General features: G+C 47.1%; 1 protein-coding gene across 4 annotated transcripts in view; it reads right to left on the bottom strand.

Annotated features, from left to right (window-relative positions):
* The window catches only part of SERP2 (stress associated endoplasmic reticulum protein family member 2), a 35405-nt gene extending 8691 nt beyond the window's left edge, over positions 1 to 26714 (bottom strand). The window contains exons 1-4 of one of the 4 annotated variants that reach the window (XM_049701229.1): positions 26586 to 26714; positions 26195 to 26312; positions 21431 to 21503; positions 7094 to 11639 (exon numbers count right to left, since the gene is read on the bottom strand). In XM_049701229.1, coding sequence (XP_049557186.1) covers positions 11563 to 11639; positions 21431 to 21503; positions 26195 to 26278 — 234 coding nt within the window. In that variant the 5' untranslated portion in view covers positions 26279 to 26312; positions 26586 to 26714 and the 3' untranslated portion in view covers positions 7094 to 11562. Of the gene's footprint in view, positions 1 to 1815; positions 2258 to 7093; positions 11640 to 21430; positions 21504 to 26194; positions 26461 to 26536 lie in introns of those variants that run through there. The other 3 variants (XM_049701230.1, XM_033436764.2, XM_049701231.1) reach the window with 3 other exon arrangements.
* Positions 26715 to 27920: the final 1206 nt, after the last annotated feature.

Here is a 27920-nt window from a genome sequence, read left to right as displayed (position 1 = left end):
GAAGTTTTACGGGTGACAAGCGACTCAGCCCACCACACCTGTCACCTGGCGACAGCTGGGTTTATCTGGAGGCCAAATTTCAGTGTCCTTTTGCTTGAAATGGGGATATCACCCCATTGGCTATTACTGTTGTGGGAAAGACCAAATTAGGGAAGGAAAAGACTCTCTCCAATAAGGGATGAATTTCAAAGCTCAGGCCCAGTGATGGCTTTTCACAGTGGTCTGGTAGGTGTACTGTCATTGGCATTAGGAAAGGAAGGGGAAGGCCCTTAGATCAAGTCCAGGCCCCGTGGGTGTCAGAGAGGGTGTTTGTGGGAGCACAGACCAGGGAACGTTTATATCAAGGGGGCTTCCTTATGCTGGCTTATTGGCAGGCAGCACTGGGGTCTGATCTCACACGGATCTTAGTCCCCAAGAAGAGGACGGCCAGACAGAGCCAGGACGATGAGCAGACCAGCTCACGAAGCATCTGCTCAGTGCAGCCCTCAGGTGGTGGGGAATATCTTCTGCCGTCTCAGGAGAGGTTTGGGGTTGGAAGGGGGAGTGGGGAAGCCTAAGGATGGTAGCCTGTCCCTGGGGCAGCTAATTTCAGAACAGCTCTGTCATCCTCTTCTCAGTGGGAAAGAAAGGGGAAGGAGGGGAACTCAGAGTATGGGAGAAAAGAAAGCTTTCAAGAATATCACTAAAAGGTCTGGGGTGAAAGACTCTCGGGGACAAAAAGCGTCCCCCCCCCATTCCAAAGGGCCACTTACAACAAAGCCCCTGACGCGGTGGCAAGAGGTCCTGCCCCTTCTGCCGCTTCTGTTTTTAAAGCTATCACAGTGTTAAGGGCTGGAAAAAAACGGTTAAGGATGTAAAGATGGAATTTTAAAAAAAAATAGTGAAGGCCTGTTTGAAGTTGCACGGTGAGCGTCTTTAATCCTGCAGGTCATCTGAGTGGCTGTCCCTAGGACTTCCTTAGGCAAGATGAGAAGTCCCAACCAGGGGGCAGGCCAAATGTCACGCAGTCCCTGCCAGGAGATGCTTTGCTTAAGAGCAAGCGCGGCTGCCTTTGCTGCTCGGAACGGGACAGAACTTCATTCGCTCCTCAGCGGGGCTCTTTCAGGATCTCGGCGTAGCGGACACGAGCCTCACCCTGGGAGCTGGTACCAAACACTTGTTCTTAGCCCCAGTGGTGGGGATTTGGAGTTAGCAGACTTGAGGTGGAACCCAGAATCTGCATTTTGAGATGCATCCTCCTACGCCCCCCCACACACGGAGACGGGATGCAGGCCGTCCACGCTTTGAGACGCTGTGGGGAAGGCTGGCTGGGGAGAGGGTCTCACCCACCACACTTGAACCTCACCCACCCAGCCGGCAGGACTCCTGCCTGCCCGGTGCTCTACGTTAGGGCAGGGCTGGGCCTGAGGTTGGATGGTTTTTCCAAAGAGGCCTCTGTGACGCAGGAAGCCCTGATGCAGCCCCCAGAAGAGATAATGGCTAATTGGACTTTAACACACATTGTAGGTACCTTTTCTGGATTGAAAAAAAAGAACAACAAAAAGCGAACCAAAAAAAGAAAGAACCCCAGAAGAGCCACACTGTGTCAAATGCTTGAAAAACCCAAGGTCCTCAGAGCTGCCCAGGGCTTCATTCCAGGCAAAGACCTTGAGGGTGGCCAGCGCCCGGCTGGGCAGACTTAGCCCTGGTTCCCCGGCCACAGATTCCCTGACCTTCCCCAGTTACGTAATCAAGTCCCCTACCCTACCCATCCCTCCGGAGCTTTCCTGACATCATCTTCACTTTGGTTTTTCTCACTGGAACCCACACAGTGTATAAGGTTGAACAAAGACATTTATTTGTAAAAGCAATTCCCAATGGAGCAGAGATCGTATCCATAGAAAGTAAAGCGGTGATCATTCAGAAGCCCGCATGCAGACATCAGCGAAACCCAGGGCAAAAGCAGACAGACAGCTCTGCTGCAGACACCCGGAGAGCTACCAATCCTGCCAACTGCAAAGCAAAATGTCCTTTCCGCTTGAGAACACGGATGTACCGAGATGTCCTGTGAGAAAGGAATTTGGTCTGACATCCACGATGAAGCGATCAGGGAACAGTTGAGGGAGCCTTTTTTTTCTCTTCTGGGTGGCTTGTAAGCTTCCCACAGATACCCGGCTAAGAGCTGAAGCGGTCCTCCACCCTCCAGCGGCAGGGGGCCGTGTCAAAGCCCAGCCCGCTCACATGCCCATCCTTATGCTCTGAATGATCTGGAAGATAGCTGAAGGAGGAAAACAAAACAGACGGCTCAGACACCAGACAGCGCACAGCTGGAAACCCAGCCCCACTGCGAGCCCTGCTTCTGCTGACCCCGGGCCCTGGACCTGTTAGCACACAGCTGATTAGATATTTCCTAACAAGGAGTTAAGTTAACAAGAGGTCAGTGAACTTCTTTAAAAAGGCAGCCTTGCTCTGTCTGCTGATGGATGCCTCGGGGATTTATGGATAACTTCTGCTAATTCCACCAGGAGTGAAGGCCAGAAATCCCTCAGGCACTGAGAGGTTTGGCCCTCTTCCCCAGAACGTTCTGATGCTGCCGGGCAGCGGCGGACAGCGCTTTCGTGCACGCAGGGCACTCATTTAACAGGTCAGCCGACGCTGCCTCTTCAAAATGGCTGTGACCTGGAAAAGAAGCTGCCCTTGAACTGGAAGGAAGGCCAGGTGCTGGGAGCAGACACGTGGAGCTGGGCCCCCGGCTGCTGACAACCTTTGATACAAGTGCATCTTCAGGCGGCCTGGAACTTTCTGAAATTCGACTTGAAATGCACCGAGAGCAGCACTGATTTATTCAGGGCACCGTCTTCACTAAGTGGACCGAACTCCTTCATGAAGGGGTGGGTAGCCTGAACGTCCACAGACAATTCCTGGGACTCCCTCCCCTTATTCTGGTAAGAGCTGGTTGGATAGCACCCAGCCTGGTTTTGTTTATAGGGTTTAAATATGTTCCAGGAGAGGAAGGTCCAACTTCTTTTTCACATCCTCTCCAGATGGGACATATACAATATTGGTCAATCGTGATGGAGACAATCATGATAATAATAGCAATGAACACATATAGAATGATTTTTTTTTTTTTTGAGGGGCAGCTGGGTATCATGTAATCAAGTGCGAAAACAGAACAAGCACAGAACATTCAGGGGGCTTACCCCTTCTCTCCTTCATAAAGTCATCCTGGAATATACCCAGGAATGCTGCTTCCTAAGTAACCCCAGAACCCTCGAGAAACAAAGTGTTTGATATTTTATCAACCAACGTTAGTGAGCACGTACTACGTGTCAGGCATTGTGCTTTGGGGATCCAGAGATAATTCAGACCGAGGGCCCCGGGGACTCTTTCTTGGACAGTTAGATTTGAAGGGTAGATAAAGCACTAATGTAGTTGGTTTTTCATAAACTAAAAAAATCACTGTGGGCATCATCACGACTTTCCTAAATTGGATATACACCCAACATGATTTAATATATTAAGGTTTCATGAATGTTCAGTGTGACCATAATAAAAAGTGATAACTGCTAAGACTCTGCTGTAATATGGTTATAGAGGATGCAGTGTTTGATGTGATCCCAAAATAGCTCCGGTTGGCTGTACTTCTTGGGATCTCATTTCTGCTTCTTAGCAGTTATTTGGTCTCAATGACTCTTAGCTCTGGTCACATCTCTGGCGCTACTACACCAATCTGCAGTGGGCCCTCTTCTATTATTATGCTACTGTAGACCAAGCCCAAAACAAAGACTGTTAGAACTATGTATAAAATTAAGAGTCAACCAGTTGTGTGCGAAGGTCGGAAAGAGTCTTCTCTAGATAAAGGAGTTAATTCAACAAGTTGTGATATTTAACTCTGGTTGTGCTCAGAGGTTTTCTTGTCTTATTCTCATCTGGGGGGTGGCTCTTAACGGGAGAAGTTGCTAGATGGATGAGAAAGTACCTTACCCAAAGGTATAAGCTTGCCGGAACACGGATGTTTCCACCCTCCTCTACCAAAGCTAACAAGGAATAAAAATTAAATAAACATTCCTGTGTTCCGGCTCCACAGGAGTGCTGGAAGACAGCTGTATATTCAAGCACATTAGGAAAAAAATATTTACATCTACCGTGCCTCAGGCTTTGTTCTTCGGATCAGGAAAACATCCCTAATTTGGACAAACAGGCTTACTTTAGAGGGGAATGTTAGGGTCAGAGGGAACTGGGTTTGAATCCCATCTCTTCACTGAATAGCTGTGTGACTGCATGAATAATTCAACCTCTTCAATTCTGTCTCCTCCGCTGTGAAGTGAGGACCGCGCTGCTTGCAGCGCTAATACAGGGATTAAATGATCTGACATACATGAGGCTCCTCCCACGTCAAGGTTTCGGTGCGTGGGAATCATTGCTATTATTACTGTTCCTATTACTACAAGGATGGCTGCTGCCTCCCTGCATGAGCATGAATACCAGAGCTCAGGTGCTACCTGCCACCCTCTAGAGGTGTGAATTTTCGGAATTCACTAAATAGTTCTGAGCCCTGATTTCTCTATTTATAAAACTGTAGATAATATGTAAAATATCTGCCCATAATAGATGCTCCAAAATGTTATTTCTCTGAGATTTATTCGTAGACAAGGAATCATTATCAGCAGGATATAAGTTAATGAATACGAAACAGGCTGTCCCTTAGTCCATCAGACCCTATTAAGTTAATTCATGACTTCAAAAGTGCTGGGTAACGATGAAACCACTCAATTCTTTTTAAGGAACTGCTGCAAATTTCTCTTAAGAATCTTAGACAAAGTTTGCTGGCCTCAGAGTAGCAACACATATTAAAACAATGTACCTATTTCTGAGTCTGCTTTAAAAACTAATGAAAGATCATTCCTGACCCTAATTGAATCCATGAATTAACAGGTAAAAATCTGATGGTCTTTAACACGTGTACAGGTGACCCTTTAAAACTGAACCCTCTTGGAGAAATTACTTTGAATAAAGTCTATTTTAAGTTCACCATTTGCCTCCACCTCTAAGATAATGGAGAGATATGATTCCTTTTTCAATGTCTTTAAGAATTGTATCCCTGTCTTTAAGAAGGCTTATATCAATGTCAGTGTCTTTAAGAAGCCTTCACCATCCTATACCAATTATATTAACTGTACTTCTATGTGCCCGCCAGTAATGACCAGCCCTACGACCCTGGCCTCCCCGATGCTGACTTTCTGAGGCGGTGAACGGGAAGGCAGCCAAGAGTGGGTTCAAAGTGGGAAAGGAAGCGGGGAGTCTGGACCCTGACAAGTTAATAACTTAACAGAGGGTGAACAAAGCAGAGAAAACAGCCGAGCGGGCTGCAGGAAAGGGGCTGTGGGCAGGCGAGTCAGCAGGGAGGACGGATGCCAAGAAAGGGAAGGAGGGCAGGCATTCAAGGTCAGGGGATCTGGCCTTGGGCAGGTCAGAGGTTCAGGAAAATCCAGGCTAGAGTGGGAACTACAGAATCTGGGAGCTTCCGCACTCTCCCACCTGTACAGGATCCTGGTCCTTGGTAACCTGAGACGATCACATCTTTTATTCAGCCGTTCCCTTTCAATGAAATTCTTAGGGTTTAACATGAAAGAAGCACTTGCAACTCAAAAATCAACCAGAACAACCCTCCTGACTCCATGTCTCCCATCCACAGTTGTCCTCTTCCTCTTTATAGCCATTTCCAAAAACGTTGTCTACGTCCTCACTTTCTCCATTTCCTTACCTTTGGGTTCCACCTCATTCCACTGCATTCTAGCTTCTCTCTTCACTCCAGCGAAATAGCTCTTGCTAAAGATACAAATGACCTTCCATGTCACTTAATCCAACTAGCGTCCTGAAGGACGCTGCCTCTTGTCATACACCCCTACTTACCCTCGCTGAGCGCTCCCTCCTGGAAACTCTCTTCCCTTGGCCTTTGTGACACACCACTCTCCTAGTTTCTAGTTTTCCGTCTTTGGCTCTTTACACTAAACGTGGTTTATGGGGGCCATCCTAACTCCTCCTGACCAGTGAACAAGCATGTTGAAGTTCTGCAGTGAGCATGGCTGGCTTTCTTCTCTTCATTACATTCCTTCTCCCAAGTGATCTCATCCCGGCCCACAATTTCAGTTGCCACTTAGCTTTTGATGACTCACCAATGTGTGTTGCCAGCCCCGACCTCTCCTCGGAGCTCCAGACCTACACCTTCCACCACCTAATTGATACCTACACACAAGTGGCTCAAAGGCACGTCAAATGCAACAGGACCTTCTCATGATCTCTTCCCGTTGCCAAGCTTGGCATCGTCCTCCTCCATGTTGCACGTACACCAAAAATGCCAGAGTCATCCTTGATACCTCTGATGGATGCCCAAGACCTGTGGGCGTTACCTAATAATCGCGTGATTGTGTGTCTTTCGCTCCATCCTTCCCGAAACCACCGTCATCTTTCCCCTGGTTCCTGCGGTGACCTCCACTGGTCTACTCTTGCTACGCCTTCAATCCTTTCTCCATGCTGTAGCTAGAATTATTCTTTAAATAAAAACAAGTGAGATCGTGCCCTCCTTGAGTTTCTAACACACCAGAAGCATTCTATTGCCCAATCGCTGGTGAAGCCTCCATGACCTGCATCTCCTGGCCCCTGGCAACCTGTCCAGATTCACCTTCTCCACTCTCCTCCTCTCTTACGGGAAGCCCTCCTGTTTTTAAAAGCTCCCTGCTCTTACTACTGGGCTTTTACACACGCCATTCTTTCTTTCTGAAATACTTTCCCCACCCTACCCTATTGCCTAGTTTTACTTCAAAATTCAGAAGTTATTTCTTCAGAGAAGCCGTCTTTGACCATCTGAAGCAGGAGTTCTCAAACTTATGTCTCACAATCCCCTGAAAATGTTTGAAAACAGGCACTGGGCCCCATCCCTAGAGTTTCTAATCCAGTGGGTCTGGGGTGGGAACTGAGAATGTATATTTCTAACAAGTTCATAGTTGATGCTGAGGCTGCTGGTCCAGGGACCACACTTTGAGAACCACTTCCCTAGAGCACACCAGCCCTTTGCATTACAGGCACACCTCGTTTTATTGCGCTTTGCCGATATTGCATTTTGTTTTGTTTTTTTTTTTACAAATTGAAGGTTTGTGGCAACCCTGTGTGTGACAAGTCTATGGGCAACACTTTTTCCACCAGCATTTGCTCACTTCGTGCCTCTGTGTCACATTCTGGTAATTCTCACAATATTTCAAACGTTTTCATTATTTTTATATTTGTTACAGCGATCTGGGATCAGTGATCTTCGATGTTACTGTTACAAAAAGATTAGGACTCACTGAAAGGCTCAGATGATGGTTAGCGCTTTTCAGCAATAAAGCATTTTTAAATTAAGGTATGTATACCTTTTTTTTAGACATAATGCTATTTACTGCATGCTTAATAGACTACAGTATAATGTAAACAGAACTTTTATGTGCACTGGGAAACCGAAAACTCACGTGACTTGCTTTATCGCGATATTAGCTTCATTGCAGTGGTCTGGACCCGAACCCGCAATGTTTCCAAGGTTGGCCTGTCTATGCTTTCGCAGCCCTATGTTCCTCTCCTTCAAACATTTTCATGCCTGAAATTTTACATGTTGCAGCATAATTATTTGTTTGACTCATCTTTCTTCCCCACGAGACCACAAGCTCCAGGAGAGCAGGGATGATTTTGCCCCCAGCTCTACCCCTGGGCCTAAGCTCAGCACTGGGCACATAGTAGGTCCTCAGTAAAAATTTACTGAAGGACTGAACGGTGAAAAATTGCAAACAGCGTGGAGGAAGATACATTTTAAAAACCTCAACTGATTACTCTTCAGACCTAAAGAATCAGCATCAAATGGCGACCTTGAGATTCAATTGCTCCAAGAGCTCAGTTCTTGAGGGGAAGTCCAGTCACAAGTCGAGAACATAAACCCCTTAAGGCCGGGAGCTGGGCCAGCCCAATCCACGCTTCCCTGGGGACTGCCCCACCCCAGCTAACTGAGAGTGCCCAAAGGACACAGAGATGACACAAGTGGATCCCCTAGGAGACTGTCAGAAAGCTGGAACCCTGCCAGACAATGGGGCCTTCCGAAAACCACCTTTATTGAAAGTAAATGGTGGACGATAAGCGAGATCAAGGGAGTTGCTGAGAAGAGAGATCAAGACAGGCCAGAGGAACATCCTTTAGGAGGATAAGCCGACTCTAGAATTCACACAACTTTGATTATTTTTCATTTAAAAAAAATGAAAGCATTGGTAAGAAAAGTCTGGGCCTTGAGAAAAAAAAGCAGAGATGTTAGGAGACAAGACATCGCCAAGGTGGGTCATTAAGCTCCCTGAAAGAATTAGCACAAAGATAGTCAAAGGCAAGATGTCACTTCCCCATGGCTTCTCCAGAGATGGAGAAGAGGGTAAAGAGAGGGAAGCCAGGGATAGGTGAGGGCAGCAGGGCACTGTGGAAAGAGAGATCGTATTAGCAAAGAATGGGATGCTCTCTCCACATTAAGATGGCAGACAGCAGAGCACTCTTCCGAGAAGGAAACCATACACAAACCCAAAGGGCCCCAGGGGCGCAGGGCCCCAGGGCAGAGGGAAGCACATGACAAGCGAGGCCGCAGGTCACCTTGAGGGAGCCAATGGCTGATGAGACATCTTTTCCAGACCGTGCATCTCAGATCCTGAGGCAGGAGTTCCAGAGCAGACGCATGTCCTCAAGCTTTCCTTTGTGGTGGAATGGAAAGGTTGCTCCAGGGCTGCTGAGTTCCTCAAACTTGCATCTTGGGGCTGTGACTCCCTCTGGGTGTCACAATTTCAAGATAGTTCAGGCAGTCTCCAGGAAAGGCCAGTGCTTATGTGGTCGACCTGCAAACACGGTGAATTCAAATTTGTCCTGGAGCAAGCGTCCAGGACAGAGCAAGGTGATGGAGTACCCCGGTGGCCCAGTCAAGAAGCAGCCCGTGGCTGGGTCAGGGCTTTGTCCACCTGCGAGCAGACCGAGAATGGCCGTCCAGCTGGAATCTCTGGACGTTGCACATTTTCTGGCAGGGAAAGTAGGAGATGTTTTAACATGAGTTCTTTTCAATACACAGTCATATGCTAGAGGCCTGAAGTTGGTGGAAAATCTGCTCCATGGTATTTTGGGGGAAATGGTAAGAGAGAAGGATAATAGGATAATAGAAGGCAGATGGGTTTGGAGTTTAGGTTTGGGTGTTAGCTCTCTTTTTAGCTACGGGATGCTGGTTGATTTCCTCTTTGAACCTCTGTTTTGTGATTTGGAAAAATGAGTACCATAGCTTCTTTGTAGGGACTGTGTGATGAGAAAAGAAAATATAAGTGTAGGACCTGGCATTAGAATAGGTACTCAAGAAACGGTAGCCAAAATAGTTGTATGAATAGATTCTGCTCGCCCCCATTGGCTAGTTTTTAAAGAGTTCTTTCTAGAAGGAGAGAAGAGGCTCCAGCTCTAGCTGTCCCTGCAGAGGTGACACCACTGACCTCTGGCCGGCAAACCCTGCCCTCTCCCTGTCCAGGTGGGAGCTGGGGTTCCTGCAGCTTCCCCAGTATCTCAGAGCTCTGCTCCCCCAAGTTTTCTCCCCATCACAAAGGACAAAATGTTAGCTTTCTTTCCTTGCAAGCATTCAGAATCTTGGTCGGCACCTCGCCAGGCGGGTTGAGAGGCAAGGCGACAGTGCAACTAAGGGCCGTCAACATAATGACAATAACGACAAACATTTGTAAAACTATTACCAGGACTCCACTAAACGTGTGGCATGCGTTGTCTCATTTCATCCTCAGGATTGATTTTCATGAGGATCCTAGGAGTTTTCGGGTAGGAACCTATCCCTTTTAAGAATGGACGACACTGAGGCTTGGAGTGGGCGTGTGGGTGAGTAGCTTGGACAAGGCTGCACGGCTAGTAGGTGGCAGAGCCGGGTTTCCAACCCAAGGAGGCTGTCCCTGGAGCTGGTTCACACAGCACTTAGTCCTGTCCCTCCTCCACAGCATCCTTAACAAAACAGCCCGTCCTAGGGAGGGTGGGGCTGTGGGCTCTTCCAGAAACGGAGAGGCCTCCAGTGCAAACATAAACGGAGACCACTGGACCACCCGAAACAGGAGGCCGTGAGGACAGGAGGCATTCAGGCCCAGCTTAGAACGTCTCAGGGAATCACTTTCCTTATCTGTTCTGAATAGGTTGTCCTGAAAAACGGTCCAGGCTGTGACACGTTATCTCTCCCCAGTCCTGCCCCGGCAGGCAGAATGCCTACCAGATACAGGAGAAGAGTACAGTCTGTTAACTGCCAGACAAAGGGAACGTCCCTGCCCAGAAACAGTGCAGCTACTCACAACTGATGGTGCCAAAGGAACCTAGTAGGCTCTTTGGGAAAGGCCTTAACTCTGGAATCACAGAGGCCAGCGCCGGGCCGGACACAGTTTCCTATTTGATGGGCAAAGAGGGTCCAGATGTGTATTCCCTTCTGGGGATGATAAAAAATCAGTATATCCAGCAACACAGGAGGCACCCCTATACACACACACACACACACACACACAAACACACATACAAAAATACACACAGACACACACATGCAAACAGAGACACATGAACACACACACAGATACACGCAAACATACACATACACAAACACACACAGACATCATACATACAAAGACACACACAGACACAGACATAAACACAGACACATGACAGATCCTGCTTCAGCCAGAACAGCTTTTCTTTTGTTTCCCTCTAAGATTTGAACAAAGAGGTCTACTACTCTAAAAAAAAAAAAAGAAAGAAAAGTCTACTGCTTTAAAGAAGAAAAAAAGAAAAGGCTAAAACCAAGAGTTTAGCAATTTTGCTCTCAAAATACACTTATTTTTTTCTGATTATACAAGTAATATATGCTTATTGACAAAATTGGAAACTATAGAAAATTAGGAAGGAAATAAGTCACTGGTTAATCCTTTTCCCCTAGAGGTTTCCCTTTGATGGGGGATATAAGCTCATCAGTTTCAAGAAAAGCCAGACTTCAAGAATGACTAAAATTCACATAATCTCTAATTAGGAAGTGAGTATCAGATTCGGCCAGAGAGAGAGAAATGCAATTGAAATGAGGGACGGGTGAGGGAGAAGCAGTCTGAGGGAGGGAGGTGGGGTGTGGCTGGTGTGTAAGAGTTTCCCTCTGAGAATCACAGCATCATGGGGATTAAATGGTGGTTCCATTGACCCCGGTTGGAACCTCAGTGAGGGGCGAGGACAGAGAAGACGGCTCTCAGCTTGCTGCCTCCTGTCCACACTCAGGGACACACCTGGGCTCAGGAGAGGTGAATGATGCAACAGGATCACGAGACACATGTAAGCGCTAACATACTGTCTGGTCAACTGCATGTGAAGGGAAAGAACTACTGTCACTGAGTCCAGGTGAAACTTCTAGTCCAAGAGGAAAGTCAAAAATGCTGAAGACAGTTGTCCTGTGAACACTGTGGCACTGACACTATAAGATGGGTAGGCCAGCGTTGGGACCCTGCTGTCACTGCCGTGTTCGGGTCAAACATTACTGATGTACAGCGGCATACTCATCACAGAGCTCTGGGGAGGCCTCCGAACCCTTCTCCACAAGGCTCCTGAAAGAGATGAGGACAAAAGGGAGAGGGAAACCCAGGGCCGAGGGCTGTGGGCACAACCAGCAGGACGGGCTTCATCCACGGTCCGGGGAAGCACACGCAGACAGCAAGTGTCTCGCGCAGATAGCAGCTGGCGTATCAGTGCGACGGCATCTCTGCCGCCTCAGACGGACATTCCGGGTCACGCTTGTCTCTGAGTCTCAAGATAAAAACAAGTACTCTTCAGAAGCTATCCAACAGTTCTCTAAAGAGGCAGGCTTTGAAACCGGGGACTGAGAGTCAGGACGAGCTGCTTATCTGGAAAGAGGCCCCACCGCCTGCAGAAATGGAAGATAATATTTTTATAAAAACGGCCAAGTCTCTAAGAGGCGGGTGTTTAAACCCTTGGGGCTTCAGTGTGAATCTGGGGTCCTAGGAGATCAAATAAAGACAAATGCAACCAGTTAAAAAGGCCCAAGCAAAAGTCCTGGGTCAGGATCTGAACAAGAAAAGTTTCTGGCCTGTTTGCAATAATCACTGAGGGGACCCAGAAGAGGTATCTGACTAAGAAACAGGTTTTAGATTTCTGATGAAATGTATATAATGCTAACAACAATAAGGCTAGTTTCCAAATTAAACCAGACAAAGCAAGATATGGCCCTGAGATGTCCTATCTGGACAATTCCATGTCTCAAAAGCTTTTGCATCTCACAAAGAAAACTTTTTTTTTTAAATAGCAAAATGGTGGTGTATTTGGGTTGCTTTAAGCGAATAAAACTTAGTTTATTTCTCATATTCAACTTAAAGTACAAACCCCTATTCATTGATTTTAGTGTACCTCTGGGCGCTTCCTTTTTCCTGCCTGGGTCGGTCTGAAAGATTCTGATGCTTTATCATGGGAACATGGTCTCACCCACTGGGAGTGTTATCACTGAAATTGCTCACACTTCTCCTGGGAGTGAAGAGGCGGGGTCTGCAGCTCTCTGGAAGGTCAAGACCAACATGAGTGGCTGAGCCTGCCAGGTGAAGGCGTGGCCTGGGAGGATGGAAGGCAATGGGAGCTTAAAGCGTCCATGACACACCAGTCCCATTCATGGTGCCACTATTTACGTGAGGGCGATGGGGACAGAGATGGTGGTGACTGAAGCTGCAGGTTTCAAGCGTGCTGTGGGCCAGCACTTACGTCCCTGGAACTATTCAGTATCAGGACAACCTCTGGAGGGGCTCCCCCTATCCCCATTGGATGGATAAGGAAATCAATACAGAGAGAGTAATGAACTTGTCCAAGGTTATTCAGCAGAAACCTAGCGAATCCAGGCTTTGAACCCACATCTGGCGGAGCCCCAAACTATCCTCCCCTCTGAAGCCTCTTATCCATTTTCTGCCAGTTGGTCAGTTTTCAAAGAAGCGTCTTGCCTAAGAGACCTTTTGCAATCCTGGAAAGTGGGAATTTCCTTCCTCTGAAGGGGGGTGTATTTAGTATTTAGATAATGTCCTCTGACTGGTTACAACCATGGACTTGGGCTGGACTGGGATCTCGGGGGGTCTCCCTGGTGAGGGGTGGGCATTCCCTGGACATGTGTTTTTGTGCCAGGGGGCTCTGGGTGCCTGTGTGCTGGGCCCTCACTGCTGCCCTGGTTCCTCTTCCTTCCTTTTCGTTATCTGGCTCTTATCAGCACCACCACTGCTGGCACAAAAGGCATGTGTGGAGAACAAGGAAGGCCGAGGAAAGAAGCCGAGAAGGAAGGGGTCAAGAGTCTGCTGTGACACATCACTCCCCATAATAATGGGGTCCCGTAACCTCTTGGAGGTTTGTTAACTTGTTTTGCCACGTAAAATGGAGTAAGGGTGACCCATAAGTGAAACTATACTTAAAGGTCAACATTTTTACCATTCTGCATTTTTTCCCCAAAGATACTAGGAAAACAGATAAAACCTGCATTCCTTGTGACTTGCCTCACCTGAAAATTTATTTACCCTAGGTACACTGACAGTATTTCTATAATTTTTATTTTTTAAAATTAATTAATTAATTCTTGGCTGCATCGGGTCTCCGTTGCTGCGCGCAGGCTTTCTCTAGTTGCGGCGAGCGGGGGCTACTCTTCGTTGCGGTGCACGGGCTTCTCATTGCGGCGGTGGCTTCTCTTGTTGGGGAGCACGGGCTCTAGGCGTGCGGGCTTTAGCAGTTGCAGCACGTGGGCTCAGTAGTTGTGGCTCGCGGGCTCTAGAGCGCAGGCTCAGTAGTTGTGGCGCACGGGCTTAGTTGCTCTGCGGCATGTGGGATCTTCCTGGACCAGGGCTTGAACCCGTGTCCCCTGCATTGGCAGGCGGATTCTTAACCACTGCACCACCAGGGGAGCCCTCTATAATTTTTTAAACTGAAGTGTAGTTGATTTACAATGTTTCAGGTGTGTACAGCAAAATGATTCAGTATATATATACATATATATATATATTCTTTTTCAGATTCTCTTCCTTTATAGGTTATTAGAAGATACTGAATATAGTTCCCTGTGCTATACAGTAGGTCCTCGTTGTTTATCCTTCTTATACACAGTAGTGTGTATCTGTTAATCCCCAACTCCTAATTTATGCCTTCCCCCTCTCCCCACTCCACTTTGGTAACCATAAGTTTGTTTTCTATGTGACACTATTTCTAAAAAAGAACACTTTGCCCAGCCCACCGTCGATTAGAAAAGTGGGTTTAATAGAGTGAGGTCACGAAAGCAAGAGAATCAGATCAGTGATCAACATCTTCACTACTATTAGAAGATTTCATATTTTTCCTGTCTGTATAAAGATCTACAAAGTATGAATAACTAAGCACATGAACTCAGAGAGGGCGAATGACCTCAGAGGGATCCCAGGGACTTGGTGAAATGGAACTTAAGCCTGGCACACGGGTATATCCTGTTCAAAGGAAAGGGACTCGCTGGACAGGGACAGGAAGGGGTATGTCTGCAGAGGTATGGAAATCCCACCACAGACTCCAGTGCATTTTGTGCGAGCGTGACAGGCAAGGGCAGGGGTGAAGGTGCTGTTGTGCACACTGCAGATGATGGCAGGACGCTAGATGGGGCGGATCTCTCCTACTTTGTGCTACAAAAGTGGAACAGAAGCGAGAGAGAGCAGTGGTAAGGGGATCAATCATCCAGGCACCGAGAGGCTCATTACGTAAAGCAGAGGAACTGATAAAGGGAAGAGTTAGATTTGAGGAAATCGCATTTTTTTTAAACATCTTTATTGGAGTATAAATGCTTTACAGTGCTGTGTTAGTTTCTGCTGTATAACAAAGTGAATCAGCTATACATATACATATATCCCCATATCTCCTCCCTCTTGCGTCTCCCTCCCACCCTCCCTATCCCACCCCTCTAGGTGGTCATAATCGCATTCTTTTAAACGAAGAGAAGAGATAGGCAGATAGCTGAATCACTTAGCTGTACAGCAGAAATTAACACAACACCGTAAATCAACTATACTTCAATAAAATAAATTAAATAAAAAAGATAGGTAGGAGCCTATGGTCTGCGACTCTGAAAAGGGAGGAACTCAGGAGGGAGAGTAGGAGCTGCAAGAACTGAATCTTGACTAATCCCAGAGACGTGGCAACGGGTATGAATCTAAAGGAGCTATTGTGTTTTTCGTGACGTGTTTGGTTTAGAAAAGGACACGGACAAAGATAGAAGGAAGGGCACAGTACCAAGGACGAACTGAGAAGAGTGACACATTTCTGTGAGAACAGAGCTTGGCCTGAGCTGAAGCTTGCAAAAAAAATGCTAAAGTTGGCAAAAAAAAAAGGAAAGGAAAGAAAATAAGACAAAAAGGGAGCTGGTGGTGGATTATTTTTAGATATGATTTTAAAAAGGAGGAGGTCCATTTCTTGGGGATCATGGTGGCATGTTAACAGAGGATAAAGTTAAGAGGACCCAACTCCCCGTTTGATGTCTAGCCTTTCCATAGAAGCTAGTGGTCTTAAAACTAGATTTAAAGAAGCGTCTTTAGAAGAGCACCAGACATGCAGGCAGGGGATGTAGTATGCCAGTAAGGGGTGTGTCCTTTTGGCCACTTTAAGTCCAAATCTCCAGGCCCTGCAGGCTCCCATCTCACGCCCCTGGACAAACCAACAGAGAGGATAGCAGAGACAATGTACTCGATCCCTGAAAAAACTAATGGAGACTGGGAAGATTCCAAAAGATTGTTGTCAGCAAATGTCCCAATTTACCCAAACGGGGGGAAAGATACAGTTCCTACTATGTGAACCAATAAGCCTGGCAAAATTTTAATTAAGATGTAATTTAGGGAAGGTTTTTAATCCCTTTGGAAAGGATGGATATTGAGAACTAGAACAGGTTGGAGAAAAACAAGCCAGACTAAATGACTTATTGGCTTTTCCCCCTCTCCTATATGCTACCTAAGGGCACAGACCGGAGAGGGCCCCAGTTACTGTGTATCTTGAAGCCCAAAAAGAAAAAAAATAAAAAAACCCCACCAGCTCTGTATCTATTTAGTTCCTGACAACAAGGGCTACGTGATGACCGAGGCTCACAGATCCCTGTGACTGGGCTTTGGCCAGTCTTGAGCCTGTCCTACTATCTCAGGCCTCTGTGCCTTTGTCATGCTGTGTTCCCTCATGTGGAATAACCTTCCCTTTGTCTGGCTGTTTGTCCTTCAAAACTCAGCTCAAATGGCGCCTTCTCTGGGAAACTTTCTCTTCTGCTCAGTATGAGTTAGAAGGCCCTGATATAGTCTGACTGTGTTTTCTGAGCTCCACATGTTGGAATCCTAATGCCCAATGCGATGGTGGTAGAAAGGCGAGGGCTTTGGGAGGTGATTAGGTCCTGAGGGCGGAGGCCTCATGAGTTGGATTACTGCTCTTATAAGAGAGACCCTACTGAGCTCCCTAGCCCCTTCTACCACGTGTGGATGCCACCTGAGGATACAAGGAGAAGTCTGAGATTGGGAAAGGGGTCCCCAACCGACCACACTGGTACCCCAATGTGACTTCCAGGCTCCAGAACTGTGAGCAATAAATTTCTGCTGTTTCAAGCCACCCAGTCTATGGTAGTTTGTTATAGCAGCCCGAACGCACTAAGACGGTCCCTTGTCCACGCTTGCCAAACCCTCCGGGTGCTCTGCTGTCAGAGTGTTCTTTTCCTGGGAGCAACGACATGTTCCTTATCTGTCTCCCCAGTGCCAGCTGCCCCCTGAAGGAGTTTGTATCTCCAAAGCCCGCACAGCGCCAGGCACACCAGCGACCCTCAAGACACGAGGGCTGCTTGCAGGAGTTTTGCTGAGAGGTTCAAAGTCAACCTGAGGAGAGTTGTCTCTAATTGTTTTCTGTGGGCTTCTCCAAATCTAGACTTTTATCAGTGCCTTGGACGAATAATATACTTTCAAGAAACCATAAAGCTGGGAGAGAGAGATAATTAGATGAAAGGCTCAAGGTTCAAGATCTAACAATCTACAGTTTGGCCATAAAGCCTGAAAACGTAGATAACTTTTTTTTTTAACATCTTTATTGGAGAAAATTGAATTACAGTGTTGTGTTAGTTTCTGCTGTATAACAAAGTGAATCAGCTATATGCATACGTATATCCCTGTATATCCCCATATCCCTTCCCTCTTGCGTCTCCCTCCCACCCTCCTTATCCCACCCTTCTAGGTGATTGCAAAGTACGGAGCTGATCTCCCTGTGCTATGCGGCTGCTTCCCACTAGCTATCTATTTTACATTTGGTAGTGTATATATGTCCATGCCACTCTCTCACTTTGTCCCAGCTTACCCTTGCCCCTCCCTGTGTCCTCAAGTCCATTCTCTAAGTCTGTGTCTTTATTCCTGTCCTGCCCCTAGGTTCTTCAGAACCCTTTTTTTTTTTTTTTTTTTTTAGATTCCATATATATGTGTTAAGATACAGTATTTGTTTTTCTCTTTCTGACTTACTTCACTGTGTATGACAGTCTCTAGGTCCATCTACCTCACTACAAATGACTCAATTTCATTTCTTTTTTTTTTTTGCGTTACGCGGGCCTCTCACTGCTGTGGCCTCTCCCGTTGTGGAGCACAGGCTCCGGACACACAGGCCCAGCGGCCATGGCTCACAGGCCCAGCCACTCCGCGGCATGTGGGATCTTCCCAGACCGGGGCACGAACCCATGTCCCCTGCATCGGCAGGCGGACTCTCAACCACTGCGCCACCAGGGAAGCCCCATTGCAATTTTTCACAGTGCTCTGAACTATGCACTGCTAATGCAGGGCAATACACTGACTGCATCATGTAACATCACTAACCATACTGTACATTATTATGCAGTATCAGTAAGCCATTTATTATTTATGTTCTTCTACGTTTCCATACTTTATGGCTACTCTGTAGAAAAACAGCTTAACAACCAACAATGAAATTAAAATAGAAATGTTCATGGAGCTTTATATTAGGTCTAAAAAAAAGTCTATTTAATATCTACAGCATGGGGAATATTTGGTTTTATCCATCCATCCATCCATCCATCTAGCCAATGAGATTAACCACTCCTTATGTGCTAAAAACTGTGCTAGTATCTAAAAATTTAGTGGAAGTTAAATACTGTCTTCCCTAAGCTTATATCCTAGTAGAGAGAAATGGATAATAAGTAAGCAAATTAAATAATTTCAAATGTCGATGAGGGCCATGAATAAAATAAAACAATGTGTGATGCAGATAGGGGACAACTTTAGATGGGAGGGTACGGACATGCATCTCTGAAGCTTGCAGGAAGTTGACGTGAAGAAGAGCTTGGTGGGGCCTCGCTGGCCATTAGCTCTCTGTAAGTCTAGGAGGTGCTGTGATTATTAAAAATAAACTGTAAGACAAAGGATTAATCTCCAAAATATACAAGCAGCTCATGCAGCTCAGTATCAAAACAACAACCCAATCCAAAAATGGGCAGAAGACCTAAACAGACATTTCTCCAAAGAAGATATACAGATGGCCAACAAACACATGAAAGGATGCTCAACATCACTAATCATTAGAGAAATGCAAATCAAAACTGCAATGAGGTATCACCTCACACCAGTCAGAATGACCATCATCAAAAAATCTATAAGCAATAAATGCTGGAGAGGGTGTGGAGAAAAGGGAACCCTCTTGCACTGTTGGTGGGAATGTAAATTGATACAGTCACTATGGAGAACAGTATGGAGGTTCCTTAAAAAACTAAAAATAGAACTACCATACGACCCAGCAATCCCACTACTGGGCATACACCCTGAGAAAACCATAATTCAAAAAGAGTCATGTACCAAAATGTTCACTGCAGCTGTATTTACAATAGCCAGGACATGGAAGCAACCTAAATGTCCATAGACAGATGAATGGTTAAAGAAGATGTGGCACATATACAGAATATATTACTCAGCCATAAAAAGAAATGAAATTGAGTTATTTGTAGTGAAGTGGGTGGACCTAGAGTCTGTCATACAGAGTGAAGTAAGTCAGAAAGAGAAAAACAAATACCGTATGCTAACACATATATATGGAATCCAAAAAAAAAATTGGTTCTGAAGAACCTAGGGGCAGGATAGGAATAAAGACAGACGTAGAGAATGGGCTTGAGGACACGGGGAGGGGGAAGGGTAAGCTGGGACAAAATGCGAGAGTGGCATGGGTTTATATACACTACCAAATGTAAAATAGATAGCTAGTGGGAAGCAGCCGCACAGAACAGGGAGATCAGCTCGGTGCTTTGTGACCACCTAGAGGGGTGGGATAGGGAGGGTGGGAGGGAGATGCAAGAGGGAGGGGATATGGGGATATATGTGTACATATAGCTGATTCACATTGTTATACGGCAGAAACTAACATAGATTGTAAAGCAATTATACTCCAATAAAGATGTTAAACAAATAAATAAATAAACTGTTTGGGGCATATTAATAAAAGCAGGGTTATGAGACAAAAAGCAGGGACAGACCTACTATCTCTGTAGCAGTTGCACCATTTCTAGACCAACTTCTGCAGTTGCAAATGCAATACTTTAAGAGAGTCATGGCATGTACAGAAGGGTCTAGAAACTACATCTTATGAGGACAAGGTTGAGAGAACTAGGGAAGTTGAGTTTGTAGAAGGAGTCACTAGGCAGTCATCTTGAAAATATCCGAAGAGTCAAGACGTTCAGAAGCAGAAGAGTCTAAGCTGTGTGATTTTCGGCGTCCACACCTGAACTACCGAGAAGACAGCACAGTGTGGTTCAAAGGAGGGGAGATGTTTCCAATAGAATCAGAGCTGCACAGAAATGGGATAGGCTTTTTTTTTATTTTTTCGGTACGTGGGCCTCTCACTGTTGTGGCCTCTCCCGTTGCGGAGCACAGGCTCCGGACGCGCAGGCTCAGCGGCCATGGCTCACGGGCCTAGCCTCTCTGCGGCATGTGGGATCTTCCCGGACTGGGGCACGAACCCGTGTCCCCTGCATCGGCAGGCGGACTCTCAACCACTGCGCCACCAGGGAAGCCCTGGGATAGGCTTTTTGAAGGAGTGAGCGCTCCTGAAGTATTCCAGCAGTGGCTGGGTAAACTCTATTAAAGATGAGGGATCTCTGTATTGGACAAAAGACTCCCTTTGAGGACACATCTTTAGGGATGGTGTACACTTTCGTTTCTTGGAGTGGAAGATCTTCTCTCATCTTGGAATCAACTTTAAAAAATTGAGCCTTGGGGCTTCCCTGGTGGCACAGTGGTTGAGAGTCCGCCTGCCTTTGCAGGGGACACGGGTTCGTGCCCCGGTCCGGGAAGATCCCACATGCCGCGGAGCGGCTGGGCCCGTGAGCCATGGCCGCTGAGCCTGTGCGTCCGCAGCCTGTGCTCCGCAATGGGAGAGGCCACAACAGTGAGAGACCCACGTACCGCAAAAAACAAAAAACTGAGCCTAACACAAAGGCTTGTTTGGCAATAGTGCCAAGACCATCGGATCCCTCCTTCCTCCTAAGAGCTTTCATTTCCTCGGAAGAGTGGTCTCCTAAAGGTCAGAGGCACCTTTAGTCATGGGCGTCTCTTGCCATTGGGGAGGAATGACGTCTTCCTGGGAGTTTTAGATCTTTGCAGGAAGATGTGTACTCCTCGCCTTCCCTGCCCTCAGCAACAGTGAGGAGATGGAGGATGGGAACATCTAAAGACCTACCTTGTTGATAGAAGTGACCTCCACTCATCAGTACTTCAGAGACCCGACCCATGGGGACCAGGAATTAAGTCAAGGCTCCCAATTACAGAAGTCGACTAGAAACAACTGCATGATCCTTCTGGTCAAGTCTGCACTGTGTGTGTGTGTGTGTGTGTGTGTGTGTGTGTGTGTGTGTGTGAGTAAAGCTCTCTTAACTTGCCACCTTCCAGCATCAGGTGACTGCACCTTGAGGCTTAGGTCAACGGCTCTGTTTCACCCAGCACCTCCGCAGAGCTTCCCTTAAGGCATAAGGCCTCTCCTTCTCTCTGGAATGTGGATTATCTCAGGCAGACAGGTGCTCCGCTTTCTGTTCCAAATGCCCTTTTTAGGTTAGGTCTTCAGAGAAAGCTTTAACTGAACTCTGAAGTGTAGCCAGCCAATTTAATTGCTCACTGTAATCATTTTATGAGTATGATTTGATAGCACATCAGTTCTGTCTCTACTCTGTTTGCTGGGATGGCAATGAAATCAAAACCTATTAAGATGAAGGCTTCGGGCAGCAATTAACTTGAATCCCAGACCAATATAGTTTTTGTCTATTTACCTTGAGAATAAAACATGTGTTTTTATAGGACAAAGGAGACCATGGGATATAAGGGCAGTGAGAAACCCATACCTGAGCCGCAGACAACAAAAACAAACAGTGCCAACAGCCATGGTCCCACAGGATATTTCTCTTCTTGCGGCCTCTGAAAGGGAATGGGAGAAAGTAAGATTAGCTTCATTCATTCAAGAAGCATTTACTGAGTATGGCTAGTCACTAGACACCTCTGTGAATGAGACAGACCCAGTCTCAATGCCAGCGGGCAGATCTAGACGAACAAAGTCAATTTTAAGGGATCAAGATGGGTTTGGAAAAATTCATCAATAACCTTACTTACACCCCTGTAATTCAATGAACTGGGTGGTTCTTAAATATTCTGGGGACCGATGAGGTATAAATACACAAACCAATACAGTGATTTGGGAAGCCAAAAATGATATTACTAATCATTGCTTCTGTCGGCTGAAAGCACACTTCATGCCAGGCGCTCTAGAAAACAGCCAGCAACCGCAATCTCTAGCACTCACAACTCCACGCAAGGCCAGTATTATCATCTCCATCAAGGGGCCTCCACCTGAGGCTCAAGGTTTGCTAACTGGGACAACAGCTGGGATTCACATTTAGGTCTCCCTCTTTACGGAGCCAGGGGATTTTCCTCCAACAGATTCATCTTGAATTCCTGCATCCGTGGCTTCCAAGCAGGGTTACAGAGCACAGCCATTTTCTCAAAACTTTCTAAGCGCTAAAAACCTGGGAAGCCCCTGCAGTGGAAACCCTGGGAACAGTAGACGCACCGCAGCAGCTGTGTATGGAGATGAGGGGAGCGGCGTTTTGTAATAAACCTCCTAATTCTTAGTGACGCTTATGCTTGGGAGAAATCTCAGCATCTCCGGGAAGCATAAGGGGACTGTGGTTCCCACACGGACCAGCCCTGCGTACCGCCGGCTCTTCTCAAGCCAAAAGCACAGATGTCAGAGGAAGGTCCCTCTGCACCTCCTCTGGGTCTGTGTGCAGGTAAGGCTTGGTCCTTACAAGCAAATCAATCAATGGAAAACCATGATTTTCTGAGAAAGGCATCTGAAAATGTGGGGAATTTCTCAAGTGAAAAGGGAGAAGGTAGAGTGAAGAAAAATGAAGAACTCACTAAATATTCCCTCACTGACATGAGCCCAAAATAGGCTGTGGCCAACATAGGTTAAAGAACTTATTTTATCATAGACAAGGCAACAGTTCTTCGGTTCTCAGCTTCCCTGTTCCGTTCTTAGAGAACCTTCTCTCTTCTACCTCAGTGGAGTTCACTTGGCACTTAAATCACCAAGTACTTTTTTTAGACAGCATGTATCACAGTTTGTATCTCGATGTTTATTCCTGTGATACCGTGTTTGATGTCTGTCTTTCCACAGACTGCAAGCCCTGCAATGGCAGGCACTGTGTCTCTTTCATATATCAATGTACAGCAACGTCTGGCCCAGAACTTAAACACAATAGATGCTTAATAAATGTTCTTCGAAGAATGAATAAGCATACAAGCCCCACTAAATACCATGTCTTAGGTCTGCTAGAGTAAAGAAAGGGTCTAGGAAGGATATTGGCTCTTTTAAAACTCCCCAATTGGTGACAGGGTTATTCCAGCATTTCTCTAACTAGAGAAGTATGGATTAGTGGCAGGTAGCATCTAAGGATTAAGACCACTCACTTCTCCGACCTTGACCACTTGTATCTACCAACACTCTTGTACGGTGGCAAATCTCACTGCAAGGGAATAGATGGTTTCTTTTGACTAGAAGAAAGACAAACTCAGTCTTAAATAATTGCATAGGATAACCTTAATCAGCATTTGTACTGTGTCATTCTTTGGCACTTATGACCAGGTCAAGATCAGAGCAAGTAAATAATAGAGGTATTAAATAAAGTTACCTGAACAGAGTGTGACATTCACCCCTCTGCCCCTTTGCCAACTTCCTAATCACTTGTGAGGGTTGACCAGAAACAAATTCTGTTGCGGTCATCCCACTGATGCTAAGCGAAAAAATTCATCTAGTTCTATCTCCAGCAGAGTCAATAAGTGAATCCAGGAGCCTGTAGGTGGAGTTTTGGTCTCATGCAGATACCAAACGGAGTCATTTAGTTTTTCCTTTGCAGAAAAACCCAAATTATCAGGATACAGAGCTTGCATCCCGATAACACAAAATCCTTTTTGATGACATTCCACAGTGAATCAATATTATTTGTGGACGTTCAGAGCTCAAGAACTCGTTGGCTGGTCATGATACCAATATATCGTTTTTGGAGAGCTTTGAGTTACTTTTTTGGGGAAGCAGTGCCCGGCACAGATCTGCTGGGACAATTCACCTAGGCCTGAATCTATTGCTGGGAAAGGTAAGAAAAGCAGTAGAATCCTGCAAATGACATGGTTCGTTTCCCAGAGGAATTTGTCACTCCCTGGGCTCCAAAATGCAGAGGGTGGCTTTCCCTGTGATAAGATACCAGCAGGGTAACTCGGAACTCTGACATTTAAATTGCCCTTTCATTCTGAAGATTTTACTACTGTATAATCATGCAATGATTATTCCATTTCTGTTATCTGGGAGAACAGTACTGATCCACTCCACAGCTGTAAGCTGATAATGAAATACCCAAGCATCTATATACAATTAAAGGAGTTTATTTCTGAACAATTCGTCTGAATTTTCTGTTAGAATCTGTTAATGTGTCTGCATTTATTGAATTTCGTTCTGAACAAGTTACCCCTTACAAGTTACTTCCTTCAAAGTATAATCATATTTGATCTCTAATTAGGAAAATGAGATTTAAGATTTAAAGTGTTTCTTTTTGAAAGAGAATTTCATTTTTCTTCTTGGATACTGATCTATTTACAATAAAGTTAACCAAAAAGCCTTTCTAACCAAGGGAAAATAAACATACATTGTGGCTTGGTTTGGAAACCTTTCATTACAAAGTTAGTCGGACCATTTAGAAACACTCATAGGCGCCAGGCACGTCTGAAGGGCCCACTCCATGGTATATCAGAACCTATTAAAAATCCATTCAGACCATACATTAAACATAATTTGAAAATATCCCTGAAAGTTAAGTTGAACTGCAGTCAAGTTGACTACATTTCCTAGATATTTAAACAGCTTTTCCTCCAATTTTTCCATTTTCTTTTCTTAGTTTGGAGCCAATCATTTTTGTTTCAGGTACCAAACATTTTCTAGTGGTCTTGAGAAGCTAGAAGTGGCAGACACTGACTTTATCAAGCCTAATGGGTAAAACAGCTCTGCAAAGCGGTTTCTGTTTTGTCGTTACTTCTGCAGTCAGATCAGTTGTCAACTGAGGAGAATTAAGTGACCTCTGTTTTTTCAGTTCACTAAAAGGAACCACACAACTAGAAATTTTCAGTAAATCAGCTAGTCTGTATGATATCCTGGGAAGAAGTGATCTCCTAGGGATATAATCCCCGAATACTTTAACATCCATTAAAAATTGTTTTTCGATGTCAATTTGGACAGCAAGGTTTTTTTTTTTTTCTGAGTAAAAATAGGGAAAACAGAGCTCTACGTGAAAAATAGTTCCAATTCAATGGCATATTGGCGTTTTACTGCCCAAGAACAGCTAAATGATCTAACTCCCAAATGACAGAACTTCCAGCACAACTTAAGCTTGTAGCTGCCTATAAAGACCTAAATTTGATGCTGTTTCTCTTCCATAAAACTGCTTGGTTCTACAAGAATTCTGCAGTAGAGATTGCAGATCCAGCTTTGTGCTCAGTTAAGCAAACCAGCTTCATGCCTTTGGCTAAAGGCAACCGCCTCAGCAAGTCTGCAAGCTCTTCCAGCCAAACCTCAAGTTTCAGCTGAACTTCCACTGAAGTGTCTGGGATAATAGATTCCATGCGCCTTTGCTCATACACTTGGAGACCAGCATGACTCAACAACTCATCCGAGGGCTGCCTCTGAATGTCCAGGACCACGGGCCTGGCAATGTCTGTTGAAGATCATTTGCTTTCCTAAAAACAAACAAACAAACAACACACACACACACACACACACACACACACACACACACAAAACCCTGTACTTAAGGCAGAGATTTTACGTAAGCATTGTTATAAAGCTTTAGTCTACGGTTTTGAAGGTGCAGAATGCCTGGCAACAAGCTAGTCTCTAAAGTTCTGGGACATACTATCAGGATGAGCCGGAACTGACGAGGTGAACAAGGGGAATGTTGCTTTTAAACTTTCGCCGAGTGGTGCGGGGCCTCACAGGAGAGGCCAAAGAGGAGGATGGAGGGAAATACGGGCTGAATAGCATTCCGAATCCCCAATTTATACACGGAGACCATTACAAAGGGGCAGGAAAGAAAACCTTATCTTGGTGTGTTTGTTGGGGATGGAGGGCAGGGGATGAAGCCTAGGAGGGAGACGTGGCAAAGGGCCTCCCTTTACTCATTCATTCATTCATTCATTCATTCAACAAAACCAAGCTAGCACCAACTAGGTTCCAGGCCCCGGCGTCAAGCAGTTGGTTTAACTGTTCCCTGAAGGATGTGACTTTCGTCTTTCCCGGAGACAAAGGCCCAGTTCTCTTCTGGGGAGGGCCTTCTGCGCCTCCGCGGTAGCCCCAGCAGACGCTCCCAGAGGGGCCACGGCCAACCAGGGCCCTCTCCGCTCAAGCGAGCACAAGTCTGCGCCGCGGGGAGCCCGGCCTCAGCGCCCACCGTGCGGGACCCCGCGGGAGGGGCAGCCCGGGGCGCTGAGGAGGGGGGGGCTGGCCCCGCGCCCGCCCAGCCCAGGCCCGGCCCCACGCCACCCGGTCAGCGCCGCCCCCGCCTTACCAGGGTTTTGGCTACATTCCCCCTCTGGGTGATGTTTTTGCTGTGCTTCTCGTTAGCCATCCGGATGCGCTGTTTGGCCACCATGGCTCGGGCGCTAGGAAATGCTCTCGACTCCCACCTGCAAGGATTCCCCCCCCACGTGAGCCCCCGACAGGGCCAAGCGCGTCCCGCCGGCCCCGGGCGCTGCAGGTGGCAACGCGCGGCCCCCGAGCCCCGCGCACCCCGCTCCCCAGCCCCCAACGAGCCGGCTCCAGAAAGAGGCCAGAGCCCGGACGGAAGTAATCTTTCATCTCAGGAAACCCTCTCCTACTTCCTCGCCATCCTTCCGGTCCCCCCAGCTACCTAACCAGCGCGGCCCCGAGGCGGGCGCTGCGGCGCGTCCTCCCCGCACCTGGTGGCCGGAGCGCAGCGCGCCGAGCGGCTCGGGCCCCGGGGCCCCAGGGGTGTCAGGATCCAGCGGCCGAACGCGGCGGGGCCGAGGGTTCCGGCAGCCGCGGGCTTTGTGCGCTCATAGCGGCCGGGGGCTCCTCGGGCCGGGACCCACTGGGTCCCGGGGAAGAGAATGGGGCGGCCGCGCTCCGAGCAGGGTCGCGCTGTTTCCCCCCGCACCGCTGCCCCCTGGCCGAGGGCTGGGCTGGAGGTGGCGGCCCGGGGTCCTCAAAAGACAAGTTGAACAAGGACAGGGCTGGGCCCGCGCTGTTGGGGGACAGTCCGAAGGAGCCTCCCCTTAAGGGGTCTGGGGAAGGGCCTGCGCGAGGGAAGGCCACTGCAGGAGCTTTCTCAAGTGCTGCGAAAAGGGCCGAATCTCCCCGGGGATGGGGATAAAGAGGGGTGGGGATGGAGTTGGGACAGGCCTTCCTGCCTGGGTGATTGCGTGGGTTACACGGAAGACGGGCCGGTGCCACATCTGAGTGAAAAGTGGAGGAAAACCTTAGGCCTGCCGCCCAGGCGGGATTTGGTGATTGCCGACTACTGGAGGTGGGTCGCTTTGACCCCCTGGCGCAGCTTGGATCTCCTCCAGCCACCCTTGTCCCTGGGAGTCTGAACTGGGAGTTTCCCTGCGGTACCGGGACAAAAATGGACGTTTTCCTGACTCACAAACATTGGTACCAGGCCCTACCCATTGTCTAGTGTCGAGGGGTGGGGGGGTGGGGGTGTGTGAAGAGGGAAAGTGGTTCAGTCCCCCACTTTTCCGTGCTGAAGGGATTGGAGTTAGCTCTTAGAAGACCAGAAGAGTTGAGAAGAAGAGGGGAGAATTCAGCCTGGAAGATCTGGGGCTTTGGGAAGTGGTGGGAAGAAGAGCTGTGAGTTAGACCAGCTTTAGCTAATGCACCCCAGTCCTTCCCCTTTGGGCATCCGTGGCTACGTTTCTACCAGGTTTTATGGAGGGTGAGAGAGAGCTCCTTCTTTCTTTGGGGGGCCCTTTACTAAGCTCATCCTCATGCCCCTCCCCATTCCTTGTCATGCAAACTGCAATATGGACTGTTTCGGGGCTGCTTTTGGTAACACAGAAGCTACTTAGCATCATTAGTAAAGTCTGGTCATTCTTTTTCTCTTCTAAAGATCAGTCATTTCCAAACTAGTTTCCATCGGCTTAAGCATTACCACCAGCACCACCCCGTAATTACAGGACCACAAACCAAGCAGGCCCAACTAGTGTGGTGCTTTTATAACACTTGAGTTCTTGGTGGGGAAGGGAGAGAGGGCCATCCCTCCCTCAGTTACG

The sequence above is a fragment of the Orcinus orca genome, chromosome 18, assembly GCF_937001465.1.
Source record: "Orcinus orca chromosome 18, mOrcOrc1.1, whole genome shotgun sequence".
In the NCBI taxonomy this organism is placed as follows: domain Eukaryota; kingdom Metazoa; phylum Chordata; class Mammalia; order Artiodactyla; family Delphinidae; genus Orcinus; species Orcinus orca.
The sequence above is the reverse complement of the archived record's forward strand: the minus strand, read 5'-3'. Positions and strand labels throughout refer to the sequence as shown.